The sequence below is a fragment of the Ictidomys tridecemlineatus genome, chromosome 2 (genome assembly GCF_052094955.1).
Source record: "Ictidomys tridecemlineatus isolate mIctTri1 chromosome 2, mIctTri1.hap1, whole genome shotgun sequence".
In the NCBI taxonomy this organism is placed as follows: domain Eukaryota; kingdom Metazoa; phylum Chordata; class Mammalia; order Rodentia; family Sciuridae; genus Ictidomys; species Ictidomys tridecemlineatus.
In genome coordinates this window covers 190,657,864-190,680,363 of record NC_135478.1, presented here as the reverse complement: position 1 = coordinate 190,680,363, position 22,500 = coordinate 190,657,864, and the positions used below count along the sequence as shown (strand labels likewise).

General features: G+C 33.6%; 1 protein-coding gene across 11 annotated transcripts in view; it reads left to right on the top strand.

Moving 5' to 3' along the window:
- Foxp2 (forkhead box P2) overlaps positions 1-22,500 on the top strand; it is a 542,292-nt gene that overhangs the window by 473,203 nt on the left and 46,589 nt on the right. For 6 of the 11 annotated variants that reach the window (XM_078040333.1, XM_040291570.2, XM_040291572.2 and 3 more), the window contains 5 exons: positions 2,533-2,670; positions 3,781-3,993; positions 5,523-5,694; positions 18,122-18,335; positions 20,074-20,178. In XM_078040333.1, the coding sequence (XP_077896459.1) occupies positions 2,533-2,670; positions 3,781-3,993; positions 5,523-5,694; positions 18,122-18,335; positions 20,074-20,178 (842 nt within the window). The remainder of the gene's footprint in view (positions 1-2,532; positions 2,671-3,780; positions 3,994-5,522; positions 5,695-18,121; positions 18,336-20,073; positions 20,179-22,500) is intronic. The other 5 variants (XM_040291575.2, XM_040291579.2, XM_078040332.1 and 2 more) reach the window with 3 other exon arrangements.

Sequence of the window (22,500 nt, the reverse complement as noted above, 5' to 3'; positions counted from 1 at the left end):
CTTTCTAACCTATATGGTTCACATTAATCTGTGTGTGTGTGTGTGTGTGTGTGTGTGTGTGTGTATGTATGTTTTATGAAAATGGAGAGCCAATTAGTTGTATGTTAGTTGGTGTATCTTTATGTCTGTTTTAGGTGATAGTTTCCTAAAGGGACAGCCACAATCTGCTTAAAATTTGCAACACATTACACATATCCAAGCACTAAATACATATGATTTCAGGATGGCCATGATGTGATGGATGGAAATGGAGATATATGTGTATATATATATACATATATATATATATATCATAACTATTATTTGTATGGTATTCACAAAACATTTTAACCTTTAAAAATAATTAAAATCACATAATGAAAGGTCTTATGAACTAAAAAAAATACAAATGTAGATAGTTTGCTTAAGTTACTCATATACCAAGTAAGTTATAATAGTATCAAATTACAGCATAGGCTGAAATAGAACTATAAAATTGCAATGTATTATGGCATGTCTCAATTCATAGAACTATTCCTGTAAAATTCATTTGTGATTACTGTAATAAAGTACATTTATTTGTAGATAAAAGATAATTAAGTGAAAACATTAGATTTGACAAGCTTCTTATCCAATGATTAACTTTATAGAGGGGTACATATTTATATGTACATTGTTATACACATATGTGTGATTTCCACATCAATCTGTATACTTTATATCTGTTTTTCTGTCTATTTCTAATCTGTTTTAGCACCTTTTAAAATTTTAACCTGTCCTTCTCTGTCCTTTCATTTCTGTTTCATTCTTTGCTATTTGAAGAGATTAAGAGATTGATGATTATTGGAAGAAAAATTGTATCTCTAGATAAATATTTTTTTCCAAACTGCTTATTCTAAACAGTCTGTTTATCAAATAACAAGTAATTAAGCAAACTGACGATCAGATTTTTTAAATAGCACAACACTTGGGCAACCACTGCTTTTTATTATAATAAGTGGAATATATATATATATATATATATATATATATATATATATATATATATATATATTCTAAAAAAAATCCAGGAATATTTTAAAAAGCCACTGAATTCTCTTCTGTTGTAGTGTTTCTCATGTTACAAAATTAGACCTAATTCATCTATTTTTCAAGTTATTAATAAGGAAAAAAAGACATAGCTATTTTTCAGTATTAAATATAAAGGTTGTTTTTGTTGTTTTGTGTGAGAGAGGAATTAATCCACCCTGGATTTCTTTTTTCTTTTTTAATCCTAACCTCGCTTTTGTTATTAATTTCCCCTCTCTTTATAGCATAAAGTCTAGACTGGAAAAGTTTGAACTGCATTAATAATGACTATTAAAATAAATTGTGACCCATGCCTATTAATCTTTTTCTATTTTCAAAGACACACTATCCCATAAATTTGTTCTAGAGCAGTTATTTATATAAATACTTGCTTTTATTTACAGTAAAAGTGAATTGTTTTTTCTAGGAAAGAAAGTGATTGCTTTTTCAAAGATTGCAAAGTTGGCACATTGACAAGTTGTTTGATTACGTGCTGGTTAGTAGAGCAGTGCTTCCCACAGAGCCCCTGAGTGAACTGAGCATGCACCTTGGGCAGCACTCTCTTGAGCGCTTCTGCCTTTCCCATCTTCTCCAAGTTCTCCTTTCTGGGGCTTTTCTCTATACTGTATTTTCCTTCCTTGCTTCTTTTTACCTTTATCTTTCTCTGATTGCTCCTTTTCTTTTCTCATGTTTTTATTCTCACAAACTTTTAAGAGAAAGGAAATGGTCAAAAAGAACTTTAAACGATGTTGTTGTTTTTTCCTCCCAGTTTAATGAATGAGGCTTTGAATACGCTTTAGATTTCTGGAGTGTGTGATATCAAGTTAGTTGCTTGAAATAAGAAAATGTTTAAAGAAGGAACTAGAATACTGGCTTGATTCCTCATTTTAAAGGACCTCTCTAGATAGCTGTTCTTCACAGATAGATATGTATCCATAAATACTCCTAGATGAGTTACATATGCTCAATTTTTAGCACTGTATATTCTCTGTATGTATACAATTTTGAAGTTAGTGATTGTGTAAAACAAGTATATTCTACATATGCTTTTTACTAATTAATATATTTTATATATGCATATTATTTCCAATTGTTTAATCTTTATTATTCATTTTAATCACACCTTTAAAACATTTCAAAAGGCTTTTCCCTTTTCCCCAGTGTGGCATTGATAATTTGTGAAATATTGAGAACAGTGCCATGAAGTTGTTTATTTTAAAGTACACTAGTCAAACCCAAACATCTTCACATATTACATAAGAGATGTGGAGTAGAGAGTGGGAGTCTGATGAATTATGATGCTTCCAGAAAGCTAGCAGCTAAATGCTGTGATACTTTAAATGCTTTTCTTAAATAGTTTTAAAATATATAAAAATATTGGCCATATTATTGCTTGAAGAGCTTCTGAACAATGATGTATTATGGTTTGAAGTAGGGTAACAAGCACTTGATCATGACCTTCCTTTCCCTTTCTTCCTCTGCAAGGTGCCCGTGTCAGTGGCCATGATGACTCCCCAGGTGATCACCCCTCAACAAATGCAGCAGATCCTTCAGCAGCAAGTCCTGTCTCCTCAGCAGCTCCAGGCCCTTCTCCAGCAGCAGCAGGCAGTCATGCTGCAGCAGGTAATGTGGGTTACCTGCTGTGGTGCTCTAGCGCCACTCAGGAGGTGTAAACCCCTGTTGACAGTGCGATGGGCATATTTGACCACTTGGTCTCCACTTAAAGGCACAACCTAGCAGCATGCTAGAACATAAATATAGCATCTTAATTGTGGAACAGAGTCAGAAAATTAGATTCCTTAAACTTTTTAAATTTATTAAAGTCTAGAATCAGAGCAGAAAGAGAGATACTTTAAAAATGGAATAAATCAGTATTTAACATGTATTCACATGCCTAGATAACTTGATTTGTAAACCTCCCAAAGATGTGCAAAGATACACGTCACATAATTGTTGCTTTTAAAACTCTTAACTTTTAACACTCCAGTGAGTTCATACGAATATGAAATTTGAAGTGACCATTTTGTTGACATAAAGAAGTGCCATCCTAAATTTTCCTTTTCAAAATATGCTCATTATTTAAATAGAGTCTACTTATTAGAATTGTTAGGAGGCTAAGCCACAAGTTTATGAAATTCATCTTCTGTAAATAATAAAAATAGTGTTCCTAATATATGCCTTATTGGAGACTTGTGCATATATAAAGTTGACTTTATATTGTAAACTCACTCAGCATAGAGAAAATAGTGTGCTTTACCTAAATTCTTACAGAGTTAATTACTTTGCTGTTATCTGTGCTGATGACGACAGGCTAGTTACTAAATTTCTAAGTCTGACACTGTTCTGAACATCTGACGGATTGAATTGTTTTTCCAATAAAAATTGAACCTGACTTTGTGGAGCTAGCTTTATTATTTTAAGTTGTAGAGTAGAACCTTTTTTTTTAAATATGCTTAGTAGGACTTCAGATGGAATAATTTAGGGCATTAATTTGGCTCTGGCCCTTTAGAATACAGATTTTCTATACCCTCTTGTTTAGGATTTTTTTGGATTCAGGATTGGAAAGTTTCAGAGCTGCCTTGGGGAAAAAAATGTATGTAGAGCTGTCTCTTTGAATACAATGCATTTTTGTTGTTGTTTCTCGTGAATCTTAACGGCTACTCTGCCATGTGCCAGTCTAGAAGAGTTTAGGAGATTTATAATACATGAAACTTTTGCCTTTATTTATTAAAGTCAAAATGGTTTATTCAGCAACAACTACAAGAGTTTTACAAGAAACAGCAAGAGCAGTTACATCTTCAGCTTTTGCAGCAGCAGCAACAGCAGCAGCAGCAACAGCAGCAGCAGCAGCAGCAGCAGCAACAGCAACAGCAGCAGCAGCAACAGCAGCAGCAGCAGCAACAGCAGCAGCAGCAGCAGCAGCACCCTGGCAAGCAAGCAAAAGAGGTAGGATCCAGGTATCTCATTGATAGCTAAAAGTATGAGGTTGAGAAGGGGCTTTGAGGGGCAGGAAGAGTCTTAGATCTTTTTGTAACAAGGCTCTTGCTGTCAAAGATGGAGTGTTATATATTTTTACTGAGCTTAATAACAGTGACAGTAGAACTCTCCTGCTCCCCTTTTCTTGTAGCATGGGACTTGAAAGCCACAATCCAAAGCTGCTGTCGTCTAATGTTCACTAACCAATCTGTGTCCAAAGAGCAAGCTGTGTGGTGGACAAAGTGCTGATTATCTTGTGCTCACTGAGAATCTAAGTTTGTGAGGGAACCTTATTTTTCTCAGTGGTGCAGCTCAGGAAACATGCATGCAAATTTAGCCCATTGTTAGGGGTGGAGAACCAAGAGGAAAAACTGGTTGAGCACAGATTTCAAAGTCACAGGCCCCTGATTAATGAACTGCTACTGTAGGTTTGGAGTGGCGAGTAGAAAGTTACAGTTTGATATGCTCATAAATCAAACTGACAAGCTGGCTTCTCAGGCCTAGCTTGCACTTGTCAGCAAACTGCATCAAATATAAACATAATACAAACAAAACATGTTGAAGTAGTTAAATTGATCAGCAGGTATCAGGGCTGTTGTCTTCAAGCTGCCCATTATGCAAACGTACAGGAAACAGTTGTGACCTCCTGAGGCTTTGTTTCTGTTTGGATTTGTGAATAGAATTTCAGACAGCCATCAACTACAGAATAGAAATTGCTCCCTTATTTCTCCGGAGGCTTTGGGCAATCCACATGACTTGCTCCATTATGCAGTCTGTTTTCCAGTGAGCGCATCAGAAGTTTCTCTTTTCCCCAAACTAAAAAGGAAAGGTCTTCCACAGCAGCTTGTCTTCCTCTGAAGTGTGACTGCCATCTCATAGCCTCCCGAGTCCAAAGAACTCTGGTTTGTCTTGTAATGCCTCACAAAATTGGAAGTTATACTTTTCCTTATAATAAGGGCACTTTTTTTTGCCTTGAACATAATTCTGCCTTTAATATATTCCAAAAAGAGAGGAGAGGAATAGAGAGAGAGCCAACAGGCCTGTCCTGTGAGGGCTACAACCCAGTTTACTAATAGATCACTGGAGACATATGGACCTCTGCAGATCAAACTTATTCAGTTGGAAAAACAAAACAGAGTATTGTGGAAGCTGAGCAATTCTATAAAGTGTTATTCTTTTCGTTTTGATAATTTATTATCATCTGTAATAAGCTGATTTTTAAAAGTCTGAACCTCTATCCCTAGACCTTGTTAAAATATGCTATCCCTAGACCTTGTTCTATACTCTCAATGCAAGTTCCTTGGTTCTCTGCTGCTGTTAATATTTGAGAGAAAGGCAACTGAAATCTAGAACCTGCTCCCATTCTGTCCCTGAACTTTGACCATGGAATGACCAAAAACTCAACAGGGCAATGAAAGGAGCATACCTTTCTCAGTGTGTGAGCAGTTGGTGCAGACCTTGTTCCCTGCTGTTTACTGGGTTGGGTTTTCTGACACCAGCAGCAGCAGCAGCAGCAGCAGCAGTTGGCAGCCCAGCAGCTTGTCTTCCAGCAGCAGCTTCTCCAGATGCAACAACTGCAGCAGCAGCAGCATCTGCTCAGCCTTCAGCGTCAGGGACTCATCTCCATTCCACCTGGCCAGGCGGCGCTTCCCGTCCAGTCGCTGCCTCAAGGTACAGACAAAATATTGTGCACACTTCATCTCTAGTCTTGCACTTTTTACCATCCCATGGCCTGTCTTATACCTTGAGAAATTTTGTTTTTATGGCCTTCAAGTTTATTATTACAACATCGTTTGTTATTATGGTTGTTTGACCCATCTTCCCGTGTACTGCTTTCAGATGGGTAGTTAAACTGCTTTCCAGTGTTTTGTTAGATATTAAATGTGTATTTGTTGTTCTTATGGGCAGAAAATAAAAGAGTATCAGAATTCAACCACTACTGAACATAGAGGGGGGTCAGTTGGGGATTGATTTAGTGGGAAGGCACTCCCATTTAACATAAGTGAGTTGAAAATGAGTTTTGGTGGATAACTGATAAGAAAAAGAAAAATTTTCTCATCTTTATACAGAAATCCCCACATATAAAAGGGAAACTATGTATTTCTATAGACCACATTTCCAAGTTATGCTTTGTGTAACCCCATCTTATATCGTAGGACTAAATCAATCCTGTTTTCTCTACTATTACCTATACAGGTAGGGGGAATTAGAGTTTTTAAAGGCGGCCTGAAATAGAAGCTATATATCTGTTTGTTTGTTTGTTTCAATATAAGAAAAGTTGGAATGTACTCTAGTGCTGTTGTATATGCAGGAGTCTGAACTCTTGGGGAAAATGTCTAAGTGAAATAGAGAAATAATGTTGAGCAAATGACTGCGCTAAAGTTCTCAATTCAGGTACATGTCATATCTCATTAAACTTCATAAACATATAGTCTCACTAGCATTTGCATTTTGTTGGAACAAACATTAATCCAAGTGTGAACTTTAATTCAAGTCAGTTGTATTTGTCACAGAGGGGATCCTGTTGTAGTATTCACCACACATTTTGCTGAATCTCTGGAACTCTAAAATAAAGCAAGAACAATTACATTTACAAAAAATTAAATTAGGCAAATAAAAGTCAGTTTTCGAAGTGCACATGGTCATCATTTGTGGCACATTACCATTTTCCCCTTTTTATTTATCAAATTACCATTCCTTGTTTTATTTTCCCAATTTCCCTCTGATTTCACATCTTCGAATTAATCTGACTGACATGCTTTTAGGAAATCAGCAAAGAGAAACAAGGTACAAAACATACTTTTCTGAGTTATTCCTAGAAGAATTGGAATAAATTGTAGGGTCATCATAGTAAGGATTGTCTATGCACAGATTATTAATATAATTTGAGAACAAATTAGGAAGGGGAGAAAAGCAAGGTGCTTATAAATTAATTAAATGTAAACATGGATTTCTTTGATACAAACTACAGTAAACAGAAGCTACAAGTTTATCTTGTTAAATAATTAAATATGATCTGTATTTGGGATCTGATAACGTGAAGGTCTCCACATAGGAAATCATGATTTACCATAATTTTAATTTAGTAAAATCATTTAAACTTTTCAAGAAATTTAAAAATATGTGTTCATAGAAAAACAGTAGAAATTATTTAAAATATATTTGTTTGGCTACATTCTTCAAAAACAAGTGAACTTATCTCATTGAAGAATGACATTTATTATGATACAATCATTCTATTTTCAACAGGAAATTTTTTCTCATATATGAGTATTCTTTTGGTAGGATTATTTATTCCCCATAACCCTGACTTCTATTCTGAAAAAGATATATGAGAGATAAAGTACAAAGAACAGACCACATTTAGGAAAAGAAAGTATATCTGAAAGCAAAATTTGGTTTGGTTTGAACAGAATGTTTATACTTTAAATAAATGAAGGGACAATATTTTAGTTGGTTGACTGACCAGTGTTTTTGTTGGTGCCAAGTAATCTACACAAACTCGTCATCTTTATGTTTTATATGGTTTAGATGATTAAATGTGAATTGTATCACCATGAAGACCTGTCTATCAAATAGGCAGAGCACGTCAGACACACCAGCTACACTAAAGAAATATATAGTTCCACATCCACATCTGTGGGTTCTGCATTAATGGATTATTGTCCATGGACTCAACAAACTGTGAATCAAAGATATTTGAAAGAAAATGTCATCTATACTGAACATATACAGACTTCTTTCCTTTGTCATTATTCCCTATGCAATATAATACAACAGCTACTTACACAGCCTTGACATTATATTATGAATTGTAAGCAATCTATAGATAACTTGAAATATATGTGAAAATACAGTAAGTAGGATATAAGTGGATCCTCCACCATTTTAAGAAATGGATTCCAGCATTGTAGATTTTAGTATCCTTGGGTGTCCTAAAATCAATCCCCCACAGATTGAGAGGGACCAGTACAATGTTATCATACTGTGTTGGAATCTCACAACTAGAGTGGAAAAAGTAAAGAAACAACAATTGGATAATGTGAACCTTCAATCATTTCTTAGTTACTGGTAATTTCAGGTAGCAGTATCATGAACACTTTTATCTGAATCATTTGTATCTTACTATTTGTTTCAGGTAAAATTACCTAGAACACTTTTATTATTAGTTTCTTAGTTCACTTTGCCCTAGATTTTTCAGTGGTTGATTCATTAGCCACGAATAAAAGTTATATAAAATCAAAGGGGAATTACGTGCAGTGATGGATGGTGTTCTTTCTCTTAAAAAATATATCATATTTTGTTTATCCCCATGATTTATCTCAATTTCTTAAGGTTACTTTAAAAGTATAACTTATTAAACTATGTAAAAATTATATGTAAATATCAGGAATAAAGTTACATAATTTTGATAGAGTAGCAAATTTATAGACACTTTTATCTAAAGTTATATAGTGTAAATATTTTAACACAAATTACTTGAAATATTAAGCATTTAAAGTTATCATGAGTATTTTTAGAATATTGACTTTTAATGTATAATATGTAATTAAATAACCATCTCTATATTTTGTATATAGTGTGACAGTAGGTACAAGGAATCAAATCAAAACAGGTAGATTTGCAAAGCAACCTTGAATAATATGGTGATATAAAGCTACTAAATACAAGGATAGCATAGTTTATATATTAATTGGTAATTTAATTTAGTGAAATATTTTAATGACCTGGTGCCATGTACTGCTGGTTAGGAAATGGGAAATTGGGCAGGAACTTTAGACTTTAGTATGTTTCTAACATCAGGAAAAGGTTTGTGTATTCTAATGCACAATATATTCACACATTGATTATGACCCAGTATTTCCCCTTTATCCAAAGTTTTGCTTTTCTCCATTTCAGTTATCTACAGTTAACTACACTCCACAAATACAAATGGAAAATTCTATAAATAAACAATTCATGAGATTTTAATTGCTCCCTATTCTAAGTAGATGATGACATCTCACACCATCATGTTCTGCTCCATCTAGAATGTAAATCATAGTTTTGTGCAGCATATCCATAGTCTACAAGGTACCCCCCTCCATTAGCCACTTAACCCTTTCAGTTATCAGACTGACTGGCACATTATTGCAGTGCTTATGTTCAATTAATGCTTATTTAATAATTTCTACAAAGTGCAAGAATAGTGATGCTACCAATGCAGATATGCCACAGAGAACTGTAGTGTTTCCTTTAAGTGAAAAGGGGAAACTTCTCAACTTAATGAATGAAGGAAAAAAATCCTCTGTTGGTTCCTAAGACTTACAGTAAGAACAAATCTCCTATATATGAAATTGTGAAGAAGAAAAAAAGAAATTATGCTAGTTTTCTGTTGCACCTCAAACAATGAAAGTTATGACCACAGTGCATGGTAAGTGCTTAGTTAAGATTGAAAAGGCATTTAATTATAGCATTCAGTGTTATCCATAATGTCAGGCATCCACTGGAGGTCTTGGAACAGATACTCTGATAAGAGGATTATTTGGCCAGGAGCAGAGGTGCATGTTTGTAATCCCAGCAGCTTGGAAGGCTGAGGCAGGAGGACTGTGAGTATAAAGCCAACCTCAGAAACTTAGCAAGGTCCTAAGCAACTCAGCAAGACCCTGTCTCTAAATAAAATATATAAAAGGTCTGGGCATGTGGCTCAGTGGTTAAGTGCCCATGGGTTGAATCCCCAATATCAAAGAAAAGCGGGGGGAGGGGGGAGCAACTATTGAATCTTATTTCACTCCAACATTTTACAGATTTTAAGTTTTTAAAAGTTATTCAAAGAATTAATTTTCATTGTATATCTGAAAGACCAAACAGGCAATGGTAGGTTCTAGTCAGAGCTATATTAAATTAATATCTTATACAACTAGATGAGGTTGGAATCAGAGGGTTATTGGATAATAAAGAAAATGAACTCTTTTGAAATAAAACAGAATAATGTGGGCTGGGGTTGTATTTCAGTGGTAGCGCACTTGCCTAGCATGTGTTTGGCACTGAATTCAATTCTCAGCACCACATAAAAAAATAAAGATATTGTGTCCATCTACAGCTAAAAATATTTTAAAAACTAACTAAATAAAATATAATAATGTCCTTTATGCTCATTTAAGAATATGCTGAAAATAGTCTTTGGCCTCATTATTCAGCCATAATCAGCACTTTAACTTTGACAGTTCTTTGCTATGTAAGCCTAATAGCCAACTGCCCATGTCACCACTTCTGGCATCCTGAATCTTCTATTTAGTCAGAGATCATGTGTTTACATAGATCACTATTACACATGATCATGTAATAATAGCATCAGCAGTATGAACAATGTATGTCATGCAGAATTTTTGTTACCATCATATTATTCCTGTTCAAATACCAGGAAGTTTTTGATTATAACTTGAAGGAAAAATCTCTTTGGGGGCTTTATATACTAAAACTCCATCAGTGAATTGAATTTAAATACACTTTTATCACTGCAGAATGAAACTCTAGAAGGTTGCCTGTGATGCTACTAAAAATTTTATGTATAGAAACTAACTTGTAAATAATTAAATGCATAGAGAAATACTGAGTTAATTTTTGAGAAAATAAGAAAGATAAAGATAAAATGTTATCAATTCCAATTGTTGTAAAACTGTATTGTAGTGAACTGGAATATATAATATTAATATGTATTTGATTCCATTTAGTTTATAAGTATTTTTTACAAAGTTTTTATGTGACAATTCTTCATATATTAGGAGGAAGATTCCAAAATGGAATGTCAGCTTAGTCACATTATGATATCATGATGAGGAATATTTTCATAATAAAATTTTAAATATTAAAAATGGAACCTATAGAATATTTTGTGCTTAGATCACTTTAAAATATATCAGTGGTATTTGTTTCCCCGAAGTTCCTTTGGTGGAGATAATTGTCTTGGGTTTGACTTCCAATCAAATACCTAATTTTAGTACCTGTAATCTCGCATTTGGACAAAATGTTTAATTGATGCACCTCTCATTAAACCTACATGTCAGAGATGGGCATTGTCTCAGAAATTGTTTATATAAATAACAAATATATTAGGTTTGCCAGGTTATAAATAAGCACACGGATTTCTGAAGGATCCTCCAGAAACTGGTCTCTCTTCTGGAAGGGAGAGCTAGAGACTTAGATGTCAGGGCTGGCAGGTAAATTTGCTTCTACAATATATACTCTTCTCTGTGACTTAGCTGTTTTGTCCATGTGCATATAGTAGTTTTTCAAAATGTGAAATTTAAGATGAAAAATGGAAAGTACATGGTAATATCACAATTCGTATTAAAATAGTGAGTATCAACTTAGCTTAACAATATATTTTTATATATTACATACTTCCACCAAAGTTTATTTTTATTACTTTCAGTTATAAGTAACCCTAAAAAATAAGTAGAATACCATTAAATAAGTAATTAGAAATTGACAGTAGACAGACTGACTTTGCATCGTGATGAATAAACATTATTTAACATTAAAAAATTAATTGCTATACATAGAAAAGAAACAAACATTGAAACTATCTTTTATTTTTTACTGTGAAAAGGATACTTAAAAAAGTAAAACCATTGAGACTTTTTTGGGATATATAATCTAGATACAAGTTGTCAAATGCTAATGAATTCCTAGTACAAGGCTTGCCATCTTATAGCTACTTCACAAACTCTGAATGAGGATTAAAGAATTATTATTATATAGTTTTATCTTTGATATTAGCTGTTACTTTATTAAGGGTTCATCCTTTTATTTCCTCAACTCCTGTAAAAGCAAGCTAATGTTTATTTGTAATATTGGCAGGAAATAAGAAGTAGCCCAAGCCATCATCCCAAAAAAGAATATAGTTTCTCAGTTTTTTGTGGTCATGAAATTTTGAAATTGCATAATTATTAAACGTTTTTGCACTATTATTGTATGTATCCTTAGAATAAGTTATTAAGAGAAATTGAATAATCTTCATTCAAGATATAAGTTGTCTATTATGCTACAATGTTTGAATCTGCTGATTCTCAGAATGTGTTTGCCAGTGAGCTGGTATTCTGGCCAAACTGAAAAACTTCCAAGTGACATTCATTGAGCATTCACTTGCAGTAGGCACTCTTCAGGGCACTGGGGACAGCACAATGAAGAAAACAAACATCCCTACCATCATAGAGCAAGCATATATTTTAGTGTAGAAAACAGTTAATAAATAAGTACAATATATAGTGTGGAGTACTAAGGAGAAAAACAAAGGAAAGACAGGAAAAATAAAGCAACTGTAGGAAAGGGAAGAAATTGAACTTTTAGACAGAGTGTATAGGAAGGAAGTCCCGAGAAGGAGTTATGTGAATAATGACCTGAAAATGTAAGCAAGCTCTAGAGAAAGTGTCACGCAGCTCTAACATGGGGATAATAGAATTCCCCAAACCATTAGCATTAATAATAATAATTTTAAAAATGATATTGGTTTGGGATATTATATATTAGTTATCATCAGAGTACTTAACACAGAGACTGACATATAAGAAGCAGCATGCAAGTACAATATCTGTTTAATAAAACAGAGTTGATTAAAAAGAAGAGTTGGCAGGGGGTGGGGCTGTATAAATAGGAGCTTAGTTTTGAACATATAAGGTTTAAGAAACCTGGGAATATTATGGGAGTGTCAAATAGAATTTTGTATTATGAAGGTGAGGATTGAGCTACAGATGAACTGGGGATTCCTAAGCCTATACCTAGTATTGAAAACTGATGTAAATTTGTGCGATTATAAAATATTTGTTGTTTTTTTCCCCCCTCAAGTATATTTGGAAAATACTCAGATTAAAAAAAAAAAAGAGGTTCAACTTTTCTTTATTACTAGATACAGATTTGCAGCCTTTAGGAGACCAATTTACATAGAACACTGTTTAACCAAACTTTATAATACTGCCTGAAAAATAAACTACTTTAACTCTTGAAAACTATCAAGGCTTTGAAACTCATAAAACTTTTGAAGTTACACAACACTGATTGTATAAATGTTTAATATTGATAAATAATTTTGTATTTATAAAAATATATCTAAGCAATTGTCCGAAGAGCAAGGTAATTGTTTTACTTTAAAAAACAAACTTCAGTTCCAGATCATGAGTGTATTGGAATCACCAGTGGAGCTTCAAATCTACTGATGCCTGTATCCCACTTCCAAAATGATGGTTTAATTGGTCTGTGCTGGGGTCAGGGTCATTGGCAGGTTTTGTGTGTGTGTGTGTGTGTGTTTCTTGTTTGTTTGTCTGTTTAAGTTGTAGATGGGCACAATACTTTTATTTATTTATGTGGTGCTAAGGATCGAACCCAGTGCCTCATGCATACAAGAAAGCACTCTTCCACTAAGCCACAACCCCAGGCCATTGGCAGTTTTAAAGAATCCTTGGTAGTTATGAAATGCAGACATTTTGGGTAACCACCGCTACTAAAAGAAATCATTTTTACTTCTTTTATTCTTTGTCTCTTGTCTATAATATTTGAAAACACCTTGTCTACCTTTTAATTAAGAAACACTATTTAGATAATGAGCAGGTTATTTATTCATTAAGTCTGTATTGAGGGCCTATTAAGTAGCTAGCACTTGTTGCCATATCGGGTCGTGGTAACATCACTGACATTCAGTACAAATGAACAGAGCCATGGAACTCTTCTTTGACAAGGTAAGTGATACTCACATGAATCAAGTTATTAATAATGCCCATAAGTTAAATAATTAAAAATACCATTAATTTATAATATAAATATAACATAAAGCATAGCATTTAACTGAAATATAAAATGTTGGTGGCCACACAATCTATGTTAGAAATAACGAGTACCATTCAAAATTCTTTGGGTATTAGTCTTCTAGGTAGGAATACTCCTCTATAGGATGCCCTTTAATAGTCTCAAAATTCCTATATGGGAATCAACATGCCTTTGAGAATTGTAGGATTCTTTTAAAATCAGTGAAATCTACAAGTATTTTGAGACATAAACCAGGGAATGTTCTAGACATAGTGGATATGCCAGTAAAATAAGATGTATTTCTTTTTATAAAGCTTAAATTTTAGTAGAGACTGGTGATAACAAGAAATAGATAAATAAACACAAGGACTGATCAGGAGCTCCATGGTTTTAAGAAAGCAATAAATGTTCTTAATGCAAAACAAAGTATGATAAGGAGTGGAAGGATGCTTGAAGAATGAAGTGGGGAAGGGCAGTATCAACACACTGGTCAGAAGCTTGTGAGAGAAGGTGACCTTCCCAACCACTGTGAAATAGAGGCCTGATCCTGGGACCTGGATCCTGCAATAGAAGTTTTATCAAAATACCTGTGCTGTTAAATGTCCTAGTGGTAACCAGGAGCATGGATATTTTCATTTGACATCCTTTCAGATTGGGTTCCTTTCTGTGTCCTAAAGGCGTATGGTTTATAAGGATTCTTTTTACTCTAGGATTAAATGCCTAGCTTCTTTTTAAAATAATATTGACAAGAAATAATGATAATTAACACCCAGCACATTCTATTGTTTTTATATAAATTCCTGTGGAATCATAAAAAAAAAAAAAAAAAAAGTCTGCAGGCTTTCAGAAAAAACAACCTGGCTCCATGATCACATTCCAGCCATCTCTGCCCAAAATATTTAAAACATGGTTACAAAGTCTCTAACAAACATTACATTACCTGTTTGTTGCCCCTTTTGGTCCCCCCAGTAGCTCACCTCTTCCTCTTGCTGTTTGGCTCAAGCATCTTCACCTGGTCTCCTTCCTAAGTAAAAGGCTAAAGGCCATAAAGTTACAAATGATAGTCACTCAGGGGTATGAACAACTTAAGTCTCCCAAAAGATGATAAACAGACTTACTTAAGATGAGCTAGAAAAAAATTTCACTCCTTTAATGAACCTCTAAAAGACACCCAGATTCAGCTTGAAAAACTTATAGAAAATAGACCTTTGTCTTTCAGTACCTTTCCAGAATGAAAAGTGAAAATAAGAAATCTTTTACTGCCTAGGTGACATAGCTGAACTTCTACCCAGCCTTGGTCTTGTTTATCTTTGATAACAAGAAGCCTGAAGGCCTGAAGGCCAGAAGTCTGTCTTCTGGGACTAGCCAAAACTCATTGAATCTAAGATGGCTGCCAGAGGGACCATCTGACAACATCACTTCCTTATAGTCCCATCTGCATGCCAGATGACACATCCCCTGGCACTGTGACAGTTGAAATTTGTCATGATGGTGACAAAAGAACCATAAAAGGATCAAAAAGAGTTGGTGCCCAAATTCCCAGAAAATCTCCACCCATTACCAAAAAGACATGAATATTCCTTCCCATTAACTAGTCTGTCTCCATCTTCATTTCTTTTACCTATTATCTATAACCTCCACATCCCAAAATGGTAGGAAGTTCTTTTGCAAGTTTATCTCCCTCTTCTTTTCTTACCCAAGAATAAAAGTCTCCTTCACTGCTCAAAAAAATTAAAATTAAAATTATAAAAAAGAGGTGATCCTGTGACCTTCAGACCTCCTTCAAGTTATCTAAGTTAAAGGAAGGGAGAAAGCCATGGGAATATCTGCAACAAGAGTAGCCTAGGCTGGAGGGATGGCTAGGGCAACGATTAGAAAGGGAGCAAATGTTTGATGCCTTAGAGAAGCAGAAGGCTGATATAATAATTAAATTAAATATGAAGAGCGTGATAGAAGGGCTCAGAGTGACAAGAGCCAAATAATAAGTGCCCACCTCATAGGCCACAGTGAGTGTTTTATTTTTGTTTTCTCTTGTTCTCTTGTTTGGGCTATTTTCTGATTGTTATAAAAAGCCTTTGGTGGCTTTGCCTGAAAACAGATAGAATCTGATTCACATTTAAAAAGATGATTTTTGCGTGCTATATGAAGAGCAAATTCATACGTTGAAAGTAAAAGTGGGAAGTGAGTTGGAAAGCTATACAAGTGGTCCAGGCAAGAGTTGAAGGTGGAGCAGAGAACCAGCAGGTAGGAAGCCAAGAGTTTGCTGATGCCATCAAGACAACGGATTTGCTGACGGAATTCTGCTGTTAGGACATCTAACATATACAGATAAGTAATCAAAAAGTTGTAGTTAGGAAGTTTCAGAATGCTATATTGAAGCCAGAGTTAAAGCAATAATTAATATTTTATATAAAATCATTTCTATGTAACAGAAAAAATCTTTGTAAAGCCACCCACTTTTTTAATAGAAAAAATCAAATTATACCAAAATAACTTTAGAAACTGAATTATCCTGTCCTTTCTTTCATCTCAGGTTATGTCTCAACATCTTAAGGAAACAGAATCAGAGAAACAATAGCTTCGGTAAAACTACCTGTATGCAGATGTGCTAGGCATGCAAATTAAGGTCACAACCATGACGAATAATTTGGCCAGAAGTTATATTTGGAAAAGTGAGAATTCTCTGGGTTACTATTGACTGTTTACCACCTTTCTAGATTGGTGATTTTTTTTTCTATATGCAGGGGTGAAATGCTCGGTTCACCCTCCTCACCAGCAGCCTCTATTACCTTGCCCTTGTTCTCCTGCCCTTTTCAATGTACCCTGTCCACACATCTCTTGTCTCATCACCATCCCAGTGGTTTGTTGTGGGTGGGGTTGGGAGTGGGAATACTTCCTTCTTTATATTGGATATAAGTGTACATAGTAATAAAGAGCATAGGTTTTGGAGCTGAGAGGTAATGGGTTAGAATTCTACTCTCTGGTTATGATTTGACTGAGTTTGGGGCAATATTTTTAATATTTCTGAGACTTCTTGTGCTTATCTAAAAAATATGATTCATAACCTCCAATGAGATCAACTGAGATTATGAATGTAGAGAGCAAGTGTAAAGCTTCAGAATATAGTAAATGCTTAATAAATGATAGTCCTTATAATTACAGCTTCATTTCCTCTTGTACATCTTTAGGCAGTTATTTTAATATTTTTAATATAATATTTAAGATCAAAGGTATTACAGTCATATCTTTACTATGGATTAGCTTTGTAACCTTGGACTTATTCTGAATCTTGTTCTCTTTTTCGTTTCCTTAGCCATAAATTGGTTAAAATAAAAATACTAGTTCCATTAGCTTGTAGTAAAGATTGAAGAGCATAAAGCATATAAAAAAATATGAAGACACAGTACTTAGCACTTATAAGTCCTTTTTCGTAAGCCAAATATTATAAGTAATATTTTCTCAACTTATTTCAAAATTATAGTTAAAATCAAAGGATTATGCTTAGCTTTTCTATTTTCATTGTTTCACAATCTGGTAAATATACATAATTTGAACCAGGTAATTGTGGTTAAAATTACCTGGTTGACTTTTTTTATCCATCAATCATAAATGAAGGAGAGGTTTAGATATTGTCTACTTAATTATCTATGTGGGTAAGCACATTAGTTTATTCAACTCCCAAAATGAAATCCAGTTGATTTTTTTATCCATCAATCATAAATGAAGGAGAGGTTTAGATATTGTCTACTTAATTGATCTATGTGAGTAAGCACATTGGTTTATTCAACTCCCAAAATGAAATCCAGTTACATAGTTTGCCTTTCTGGGAAACAGAAAATAACCAGATAATTGTCAACTCTTTCTTTTTGGGTTGTTTACTGTTTTATCCTGATATATTGTCTTTCTCTCTTATGCTTTCTTTTCGTTTCTTTTCAAATGTACTGCTTCTAAAATCTAGTTCTCCATCAGTTTTCCCCTAGTAAGCAGTTAAGTATAAGCAACTCATAAGGAATGAATTATTTAATTTTCAAATAAAACTTGCAGGGGTTTGTTTTATTTTGATTTTTTTTCTTGTTAACCTTTGATATTATCCCCATTACTATTATTCTCTGTACTGTCTTCAAGTTGGTAATCTTTAGCAAATAACTCATAAGTCAAGACAAACACTATGGGTCTGATGGTGTAAAAGTGATCTTTTTTTGGTATATCAATGCTGGTAACATCGCATTTGTTGTTGGCATTAATCCATGAATAAGCCCAAGACCATCCTGTAAACTTTACATTGTTATGTTAGTGGGGCCTTTCTTTCATTTTATAGCTGGCTTAAGTCCTGCTGAGATTCAGCAGTTATGGAAAGAAGTGACTGGAGTCCACAGTATGGAAGACAATGGCATTAAGCATGGAGGGCTGGACCTCACTACCAACAGTTCCTCCTCGACTACCTCCTCCACCACTTCCAAAGCATCACCACCAGTCACGCATCATTCCATCGTGAATGGACAGTCTTCAGTTCTAAATGCAAGGAGAGACAGGTAAATCTCATTTGTTGCCTTCCATATTTAGCTATCACCAGATTTTATTTCTACCACTGATGAAGCTAAAAATAATGATTTATTCTTAACAGAGACAAAGCATATATAGAACAAGTTAAAAAGAAATCATTAAACTGTTTATTTTATGTATATTTTTTAATATTAAAAAGTGCAATTCAAAAGGCAACATTCTGATAGATGTAGTTGGGGAGTTTACCTGAGGAAATTTAATTTTTCATAAGTGCAGGTGGCATGAATTCTGTCAATACAATTTGGTGACTAAGAAATTGTGATTAACCTGATTGCTAAAGAACATTTTACCATTTTTGAAGCTAAAATCTAGTTTTTTAATTTCAAATAATTAAAGTTGCATACATACTCATCCCCCTTAATACAGGTTTTAAACATGTACTTAGAAGTTAGAGAATATATTTACACAAATATATAAGCACAAGTCTAATAAACCAGAAGGCAGAAAATGTAGTTTGCCTTTTTTTATACTTGTGCTATACTGGATTTTGTAAATAAAGTGGATATTTGGTAGTTATCTGAATAAATTCAACTAAACATCATAAAGAAAAGTTATTTGCCTTCAATTAACAATGTTAAATAAGTGTATGTTAGATAATTTTTTTGACTTAGTGTTTTATTTTAGGTGTGTAAAATCTGTTTTTGTAAAGGGAGCATACAAGTAGTTTGATCCATCTATTTATTCAGGCATATCACTAACTAATCATGTCCTTTCAAGTGATTTACATAAGTACATAAGTTAAAATATTGCTCAAAATGAAAAGTCTCCTTTTAAGTGAATGAAATTCAATATAGGATTTCATTAGGGAGTGACTTAAGCTCATATATAGTTGCAAGCATCATGTAAGTGTGGTGGATTGATGTTATTCTGTTATGTAATATGAATGTATCGTCCTTGCTGCAACAAATTCTGTCACAAAACTTTTTTCAAAGAAATGTATATTTAATTACAGCATAATTTAAAAATAGAATCTATAATTTGGTGTGAAGTTGCTGGCCTTAATTTAAGTATCATGGAAAATTTTTCGTGTTAGCTTTTATCATTATAAAATGGTATGCCTCTGAATGCTTTCATGCTGTTGTTTTAATTGAGATTAATTTGATGATTACATACTTCAGAAGTTGGTTCATTTCTCTAGGATCTCTTCATCAGATATAATACTCACTTATCAAAAGTCTGCAATAATTATTTAAGGATATAGCTAACAAATACTGTCCATAGTACAAGTTTTTCAAATCAAGTGTAGGATTATATATGGTTCACACATAAATATTAAGCAATTTAAATTATCCTAAAGGTTTCTGTCTTTTGAAAAGGAGCATTTCAAAAATCTTATGACTCTCTGATTGCTTTCTTGAAAATAAATTTTTCCATTTGAACATATAAGAATATTTTTTTTTTTTGTATTTAGAGGTAAAATGTTATACTAAGGTCATATGGCAGGATTAGCATATGATATTATACAGTCCTCTTAGTTTTTCATCCTTTATTAACAGTCATCTTTGGCTCTATTTCTCCTCTAATTGGAACATCATCTAGCCTTGGCAGTTGAACTATTCAATAGAACGATTAAATTTTTCTGACTGCTCTGAGCTGAATTGACCTGTTTTGACCTGTTTGTCACTGATCGTAACCTGACAGGCGCTAGCAGCCTGCAACGATTATGGCTTTTTGAGATGAATCTGACGTCCTATTCTTTTGCTACAGCTCGTCACATGAGGAGACTGGGGCCTCTCACACTCTCTACGGCCATGGAGTTTGCAAATGGCCAGGCTGTGAAAGCATTTGTGAAGATTTTGGACAATTTTTAAAGTAGGTTTTTAACTCTTCTGGTGGGGAGGGCAGTGTGGATTATATGGGAGTTCCAGGTATGTTGTTATAAATGAACAAAAGAAGAGGAATGAAAAGATCTATCCTAAGACATGTCAAGTTTTCTGTGTGTGTGTTCCAACAAGTGGACTGGCAAAGTCAGTCTAAGGGGGGGACACCTCATCTTCATCTTTCATGAAAATATCTTATAGGCCATTCAGTAAGATTTTTGAATGAATGGAAAATATTAGCCTAGTGTTAAAGTAGGAGACCTGGATGTAGATAGGATTCTCTTACATTTTCCATTTCTAATGAAAATTCAAGTTAATATGTGCCTAGTCATAAAATCTTTCTATGATTAAATAAATAGCATATTTTGCAGATTTATTTGTTTAGCCACAGATTTTATATTCCCTACTTTGAAGAATGATATTTAAGAACGAGAATTTAAAAAAATGAAAGTTAATGGTGTCTAAAATCTAAAGAAATTACTACATTTCATTTGCGTCGTTACTTTTTGCCCTCAGAAACATAAACATGTGGCTAAGTATTTGTATTATAGTTTACATGGCCTTTCTAGCTTAAAATCAAAATTTTGTGTATGCATAACTTCTTAATACAATCACATTTTGTTTTTTTTTTTTAAAAATCCTTAAGGGGTCTTCTTCAAATGAGAATATTCATCTTTTATGAAGCATTTTCAATGCATGATTCTCCTATATGAGAGATCTAAACGGAGAGCTACAGATAGGTTTATGGAGATGAGTAACTTCACAGGCTGAGACTCTTATGTTGTCATGGTGCAGCTAACAGGGTGAATGAACTGTTTCATGCTTCATCAACAATTAAGTTAATTAGCTCATTTGAAATTGCACTGCTTTGTTGCCAGGATGTTGGCAGAAACATCAAAAAGATGTGTTTACAAATGGTAGACGGACTACAGAGTATAGAGAAAAGCACCTTAACAACAAGGCACAAGTACTTGGCATCATAATAACTTTATACTGAATTACAGTCAGACTTCCACAAAGATTTTTTAACCTTTCATCGTTTCTGACCAATTAAGAGAAAATTTGCTTCATATACCACAATGGCTCTTTATAAATGGCCGTAAATGAAAATTTGCACTTCTTATATACCAGGACAGTGGTGAGCTGCCATTTTGTTGTGCATGAAGCTCATTGTACTATTCCAAGCAAAGAAAATGTTTACAAATGTTAGGTGATTTTGCTTAAGTTTTTTCCTCCTTAAAAAAAAAAATTGTCAAAGATGGAATATAGGGGTATAAATTATTTTAAAAACTAATTTCACATTTCTTCTTTTTAATAGTTCAGTCCTTATCAATGTATTATTGATTCTCATTGAGATTATTTAAGGACTATTGCTGTTATTTCTTAGGAATGCCAACTTAAGCCATATAATGACCTACTTGGGAAAGGGGCTCCGAATAGTTCTTTCTGAAAAATTTTAAACATACATCTTGAGGGAAAAAAATGCATATTTTTCCTGCACTATGATTTGCTTTGTGACACATGGAGAGGAACAATTTTATTGATCTCAAATATTTATCATTTTCGTTACTAACAATCAGATGAATATGAACTCTCATTTTATCTTCTATGTTTTTTTTCATATTTATGCCAGGATTTTTAATTTTTTAAAGAAAAACTGAAGAAATTACAATTAAAAAAGCATTTCCTTTCAATTAAATATCAACTTTGGTTTCAAAGACTGACCATTTTTCCAACCCATTAACTTTACAGGGATGACAGGACTAATGACAGTAGATTTTAAGGTCTTTCTTTTAGTCCATTTTGTTATGATATGCCTTAGATTTTCTAATTCAAAGATCTGTGATAAATTCTGTTATCAGAACTAATGTCAGGCTACTGTACTGAAATAAAATATTAATTAGACATATTTTTTCCACATTGGTACTGTCTTTTCCTTAAAGATGTGAAAAAAAATCAGGAGAAATAAAACAATGCATTTTATAATTGAATGAACTTTTCTTCAGTAACTGTGTGTGATGTAAAATGGAGTTATCCTCACCTGCTTACATTTCCTCAGAATATTTTGCTTTTCTTTTGCCATAAAGGAGAGAGTTGAGTTTGGGGGATGGGGGTAGGTGGCAGGCAAGTAAAAAACCTGGAAAGGTCTTTAGGACCCAGTTTCCCTTCCCTATTCATCATTCTCACAAACTTTTATATCCAGAGTCTACTATAAAGGTTTTTAAGACATGTTATGTAGTGAATTGGTTTTTAAATGCACTAAAAATAAAATTGACAGCTTTAGCTTTAATTTGATATTAGACAACTTATCCGT